Genomic DNA, 6,975 nt, shown 5'->3' on the forward strand with positions numbered 1-6,975 from the left:
CTCATTCCCAGAGGATGCTCCCTGGGGTGTGTGTGTGTGGGGTCTCGAGGCTCAGGGAGGTAGAGGAGCTGCCTCAAATAGCTGCTTTTTCAGGTGGAGGGGCGGGCCTGGCCCATGCAGGCAGGACTGAGTCATGGGGAGGGCGAGGGCGGCTGGTCTCCCTTTCTGGACTTGGGTGGCGGAAAAGAGAAACAGAACCTTCTCTGCTGGACTGGGCAGCTGCCCAGGAAGGTTTATTTTTAATCGTCCACCCTCTCCCTGCAGCCCAGCCCACTGCTGCTGACAATACGGGGCCTGCTCACTGAGGGGCTCCCTCCCGACACCCAGCCACCATCCACACCCAGGCCCAAATATAATCATGAACTAACAGGCCTGACACTGGCCTCCGGGACCCTGTCTGGGTGCCAGGAGTCAGCAGTGAGCCTTTAAACGCTCCCAGTCTTCCACAGTAGGCATTTGAGGGAAGAGTCCAGCAGTACCGGGGCCCGAGAACCTATCTGGTTCTGGCTCCCCCACTCAGGCCCTGAGCGCTGTGTGACCTGAGCTAAGTCACCAGGCTTCTCTAATCTGCAATTTTCTCATCAAAGAAGAAAATAGGTTTAGACCACATGCCTGGGAGGGTCTGATTCCAGGTCTGAAACTGGCTCTGTAACCTTGGACAGCTATGTGGCTTCTCTGTGACTTGGTTTCTTCATCTGTAAAATGGAGCCAATTGCACTACCTCTTCACAAAGTCAGTCTGAAGCTCAAAGAAGATGAGGCATGTGAAGTGTCTCAAAAGGTGCCTGGCACATAGTAAGTGCACAATAAATAAAAGTTACTGTGTATTGTCGCCTCCACCTCCTAACACTCTTTAGAGGATTCAGTGAGAGTTTATAGGAGGCATTTAAAACAGTGACTAGGAAGTAGTAATTACACAGAAATGTGAGCTATCTTCAGTATCATCAAAAGGGACCATTAAAGCCCAGCTGGCATGGCTCAGGGTTGACCGTCGACCTGTGAACCAGGAGGTCACAGTTTGATTCCCGGTCAGGGCACATGCCCAGGTTTCGGGCTCGATCCCCAGTGTGGGGCATGCAGGAGGCAGCCCATCAATGATTCTCTCTCATCATTGATGTTTCTCTTTCTCCCTCTCTCCCTTCCTCCCTGAAATCAATAATATATATATATTTTTAAGGGGGACCATTAAAAATCAGCATTCTCAGGCCATATAACATTTTGAAGACAGAGTAAAATGAAAACTGAGGCAAGAGGGGTAAAGTTGGGGTGACCCCATGTTCCAGTTTGCCAGGACAGTCCCAGTCTATGCCTATAGTCCTAGTATAATTATTAATGGCATCCCTTTCACTCTCAGAATTGTCCCTGTTTGGAAGGTCAATGATCTGGTCACCACGGTTACAACCTGGGCCAGGTCCCATAGCCACAGTCACTATTGACATACCAGCCCCAGGGAAAGGTCAGGAAACACACTTTCCTTTCTCTCTGTCCCAGGACCACGGAGCACCTAGGCGTGCCCCCCCCCCCCACTACACACACACACACACACACACACACACACACACATGGCCCTTTCTTCCAAGGGGCCTGGAGCGGGGGATGAGGACAGGCTGTCCCCCAGGCCTCACCGCGGCTCACGTAAACTGGCTTTGAAAGTTCCTGGGTTGCGGTTCCACACTGCACTCTTGTGGGGCCAAAGACACTGCAGGGACCCCCCTGGGCCTAAATGACCCTGGGGACCTGCGGGTCCCGGGCACTATCCCAGACCAGGGTGGCAGGAGGCCAGGGGTGGTGGCTGAGGGGAACCGTCCAGAGCAAAGCCTTCTATTAGCCTCATAGGAGCTCTTTTCACTCCTTTTGGCTGGTCTCACTCCCACCCCACTCACCCTCACGCCCTGGCCCTCCCTTGGAGGGAGCGTAGCTTTAATCTGGTAACAAAGGTGGTGTTTGTCTCCTGTGGTCTGTACCCCATAACAGAGCCTGTCGGGTCTCGGACTGTCGGGGTGGAACACGCAGCCCTCGGGGATGTGTGGGGTCAGGCCACACACTTCATTCCATGGGTGACTTGGCCAGCGATCGGCCCGCTCTGGGCTTCAGTTTCCCTGAAGAGGTAGGACAGGAAGATCCCAAGCGAGAATGTTCCAACATTCTAGGTGCCCAGGGCTGGGCGCTGACACCAGCCAGGCCTGGAGGTGGGAGGCCTGGCTTCCTCCTATTGTCCTTCAGGCTTCCCCGGCCCTGGGGAGGGTCTCAGCTGCTCAGACAGGGGAAGCTGTGTGCATCCAGAGAGACTGTGACCTCCGTCCGTGGCCGCCCGCGGGGGCTGTGGAAGTGGCCAGGGCAGGTTGGCTACGGTTTGAGATAATTTGGCAAAGACTGGAGAACAGAGATTAGTTGTTGGGGTGGGAAGGCTGGTTACTTTCAGAACCCTGAACTTGGAACCCTAACTACCTAACACTTAGATAATTGAGGAGAAAGAAAGGGGACACCTTGAAAAAGAAAAGAAGCAAAAAGGAAGGGGGGAATCCCAGGCTGCCAGGCTGGTAGCTGTCTACCGTTCCATTTCACCGAGGAATACACTGAGGCCTGGCAGGCACTTGAAGGTGCCTGCTGTGGGGTCACAGTGATGAGAAACTTCAACTCTAGGGTCGGGTTTGAGTTTTCTTTTCTCATAGACACCGTGTGACCCGTGCAAGTAACGTGACTTTTCGGAGCCTCAATGTTCCCATCTGTAAAATGGGGCTCCTTATGCTTCCGAGATGGGGGGATTTAGAATGGGCATGCAAACAGTAGGTGCTCCATAAATGTGATTTTCATCATCTTACGCTTGACTCTTCTCAGAGCACCACTGTCACGTACTCTAAACTGCTACTTTACAGAAGGGGAACTGAAGCTAGAAAGATCAGAGACTAGCTGGAGGCCCCTTTGTTAGAAAGGGCCCCATAGGTGCTGGGTGTGTGGGGGTGACTTTGGGTAGTGGGTGTGCCCCTGCCCAAAGCGGAAGGGGAGGGAGGAAAGGGATGAAGGGGATATCCGTGGCCAGTCTGCAGGCGCTGTGATAAGCCTTATCAAACGGCCTCCCAGGTAAATAAATACAGGCCTCAGCCAGGTGGGTGCAGCTAGTTCCTGCTCGCTGCTCTGCCTGCCCTCAGTGACCTCAGGAAGAGCTGCCCTTTCCCACCCTTGGGCCAGAGTCCCAGCCAGGTGGCCCCTCGATGACCTCAAAGGAGTGGTTCCCACTGGAAACCAAAGCAGCGGATTCGGCATTCAAAGCCACTTTCCCAGGCACGGGCATGGGCATCTGGGGATGGGGTGGCTGGGGTCTCGATGCCCCTTTACCCATCACTGGAGACCCTGGAGCAAGATCAGCAACAGCCACTAATGTCAACAGGGCACTCCTCAAGTAAGGCCCTTCTCACTTAACCACCCTTCACCATGACTGCTTTTCACACGATAACTCAGGCTCAGAGGGGCTAAGCATCTCACCCCAGGTCACACAGCAGGTAGGCAGCTCCGTCTGCACCAGAACCCAGGTCTGTCCGTGCAGCCCTGAGCCCGAGGCAGCCTCCCTAGGGCTGGAGCCAGCTGGGTTCTTTCCAGCACCCAGACCTCATTTGGGCCTCATTTGGGCCTGATCCCAGAGGCCTGGCCAGGTTGCGTGGATTTTGGGAAGCGGCTATTGACAAGAGCTGGAAAGTTGTTTTGATGTGGAAACGAGCACGAAAGATCTTGACCCCAACCCTGATAACAGGTGTTTAGGAACCAAGGTGTCCAGAAGCACAGACTTGTTTACAAAGCTGCGTGTCCTTGGGTGACGTCTCTCTACTTTCTGCACCTCAGTTCCCTCATCTGGGAAACGGGGCTAGTGACCGCTGGGGATTTTCCAGGGGGGCAAAGAGGAATGGAGTCACCTGCTCCATTGTCTGTCAGGGGACAATCAAATCACAGAACAGGACAAGTTCAGGCTGTAGGGGGTGTGAAGGTACTTACCAGTTGAGACACTGAAGGTGAGGCGGTCCACACTGGCCTCATAGCTTCTGCCCTGAAAATGCAGCGTTAGCCGAAAGTACTGGCCCCTCCGTACCACCAGCCTCTCCCGGCACAGGTCTGCCGTGTGGTGGTCACGGCCATTGGCCTCCAGCTCCAGGTCCCATTTCTCCACATTCAGATCTACCGAGACAATGAGGGGCATGAGTCCGGAGGGCATCCCTCGGCCAGCCACGACCCCCTACCACGCTCCTTCGCTTAGTACAGTGTCTGATGCATAATAAATGATTAGTAAACTCCAGCTATTCTTTCATTATTGGGTGTTTGTGTGTGTGTGTGTGTGTGTGTGTGTGTGTGTGTGTGTGTGTTTTGTTGTTAAAGCAAGGGCAGTATTTGGGATAGGTTAATTACACAGGCTTGCCTTTTAGTTTCAATTTTCAATTTATAGGAAATACAGAGGACTGAGGAACATTTTAAACAAAGAACCAGGATACAACAACATTCACACTGAGGGGAACAAAAGGCAAGGCCCTTGGTTTCTTTAACAAATAAAAATGGGGGTGAGTTAAAGGGAGAACCTATAGATTATGAGGAATTTAAGAGACATTCCAACCGTTGTGCTATCAGATTAAAAAAACACACAACTACTTAAAACACTTATTACATTATGAGACAACTGGAAATTTGAATACTAATGGATTAATGGTGATGTTAAGGAATTTTTGTTCATTTGTTTACATCTAAAAAAGAGGCCTTATCCTTTGGAGACATATATTGAAATATTTACAAATGAAATGATGCTTCCAAATAACGGGGAGGCGGTCAGACGAGGGTGCAGGAGGCAGGAGCAATTATAGGCTAGTGGCGGTTGAGACTGATGAGAACAAGCACATTTATTATGCCATTCTCTCCACTTAAAAAAAATGTTTTTATTGATTTCAGAGAGAGGAAGGGAGAAGGAGAGAGAGAGAGATAGAAACGTCAGTGATGAGAGAGAATCACCAATCCATCAGCTGCCTCCTGCATGCCCCCTACTGGTAATTGAGTCCGCAACCTCAGCACGTGCCCTGACCTGGACTCGAATTGTGACCTTCTGGTTCATAGGTCGACGTTCAACCACTAAGCCACACCAGCAGGGCTCTCTATACTTTTATGTTTGTTCAATATTCTCCATAATACAAGGTTTTTAAAATGATGGGGATTTTGGAGTCTTCTGGGTCTAGGTTTCAGTTCTGTTGTGCAGCTGTGTGACCCTGGACAGGTGTCTCTCCCTCTCTGTGCCCCCTTTGCTGAAGCCTCAAAGGGCTGCAGTGAGTTCTAGCAGAGGATGTTGGGGATGTTGGGACACCCTTTCCCCAGGGCTTAGCTCAGGACAGGAGCTGACGACCAGGCAGGGGTAGGGGGTGGGTGGGGGTCTGAGGGAAGCACAAACTTCATAAACCTTGGCAAGCTCAAGGTCAAGATTGGGAAGCCCACAGGGTGGGGGAAGAGGGCAAGACAGACTCTCAGAGTTGTGGGGCCCTTGGGAAGTATGTGGCCAACTGAGGCCCAAGGGTGGGGATGTGCCCAAAGTCACCCTGCAAGTCTGTCCTTCCACAGGGACATCAATTCAGGTCTCCTGCCTCCTGCCATGGAATATCCCAAAAGTGAGGCACGAAGTGCCCAGCGACGGCAGAGGTAGACATTATGTGGCCCCAGGTCCCACGGCAAATGGCAGCGTTGGGATTTGAGTCCAGGGCTGTAGATTCCGGAGCCTGCACTAGTAGCCACCTCGCTCACAGCTCAGGGTTTGTTCTCCATCTTCCCGCCTCTCCTCCCTTCCCCTCTTCCACTGTGTCCTGTGTTATTCTCCCGCCAGGGAGGGGACACCGGGAAGCCGAGCCCCTGCAGTCACTGCGGGAGAGACCTCCACAAGGAGCAGAACTTCCGCTGGCCTGCTGAGCAGGAGAGAGAGCTCTGCTGTCCCCCTCCGGGAGGTGGCCAGTCCCTGCTCTGAGGCTATTGTCTGGAGAAGGATTTCCAAAAGTCATGCCCAGCTTAAAGGCGCAGAAACCCAGGGTCTGAAATCACAGGATGTCTGCACGGAGGAGGGACCCGAGGCCTTCCAGCCCGGGGGACTCCTGTAGGAAGTGGCCCCTCGGGCACCGGGGTAGGAGGCTCATCATAACTCATTTCCAAGGCCACCGAGCCCCACTCTTGGGGATGGGGATACGGAGCTGCACTGGGGACAAGGGCCACCTTAGCGACATGCCACAGCGGGTCCTGAGTTGGTTTTCCATCCCACACCCTGGGAGCTGCATCCAGAGAAGGACCTGAGATCACACAGCAGGTCAGGCAGGTTCATGGTTCCTCCCACTCATCTCTGCCCCAAATGGCCCCTGGCCCTGTCCACATTCCCTCTCCCCCAGCTCCTTCCCGGACTGCAGTGTGCAGGGGTCATTTCAAATGGAGACCCGACCCAAGGGCCCGTCGGGATGCTGGGTCCAGCAGCATTACGGCAGGGACCTCCTTCACTGTAGAAATCCCCTCCCCTGGCATGTGGCATGGTAGCACTGCGTGTGCGTGTGTGTGTGCGTGTGCATGTGTGTGTGTGTGTGTGTGCGTGTGTGTGTGTGTGTGTGTAGGCAGGTGGGAAATTAATTGAGCCCCTTTTCCACTCCTCTCAGCCCTCACAGATGTACCAAGGGCTGGCATTACACCCATAGTTTACAGAAGCGAGCCCTGACCAGGTAGCTCAGTTGGTTAGAGCAGTGGTTGGCAAACTGTGGCTCGCGAGCCACATGCGGCTCTTTGGCCCCTTGAGTGTGGCTCTTCCACAAAATACCACATGCGAAAGCGCGCATGTACAGTGCGATTGTAACTTCGTGGCCCATCGTGATTCCTCCGACACTTCGAGGCTCCTCAACGCAATATCTGGCAGGGGCGAGGGCACACTCTGGTGAGGTGGGGGGAGGAGAAGAATGTGTTCAACCCGTCACTGTCAGTGTGTCCT

The 6,975-nt window shown here is 53.4% G+C and overlaps 1 protein-coding gene across 2 annotated transcripts in view; it reads right to left on the bottom strand.

Moving 5' to 3' along the window:
• Positions 1-6,975, bottom strand: part of TGM2 (transglutaminase 2) — a 31,292-nt gene that overhangs the window by 23,277 nt on the left and 1,040 nt on the right. The window contains exon 2 of one of the 2 annotated variants that reach the window (XM_006102018.3): positions 3,987-4,166. In XM_006102018.3, the coding sequence (XP_006102080.1) occupies positions 3,987-4,166 (180 nt within the window). Of the gene's footprint in view, positions 1-3,986; positions 4,167-6,975 lie in introns of those variants that run through there. The other variant, XM_023743476.1, reaches the window with a different exon arrangement.

This window comes from Myotis lucifugus, unplaced genomic scaffold (genome assembly GCF_000147115.1).
Source record: "Myotis lucifugus unplaced genomic scaffold, Myoluc2.0 scaffold_393, whole genome shotgun sequence".
Lineage (NCBI taxonomy): Eukaryota > Metazoa > Chordata > Mammalia > Chiroptera > Vespertilionidae > Myotis > Myotis lucifugus.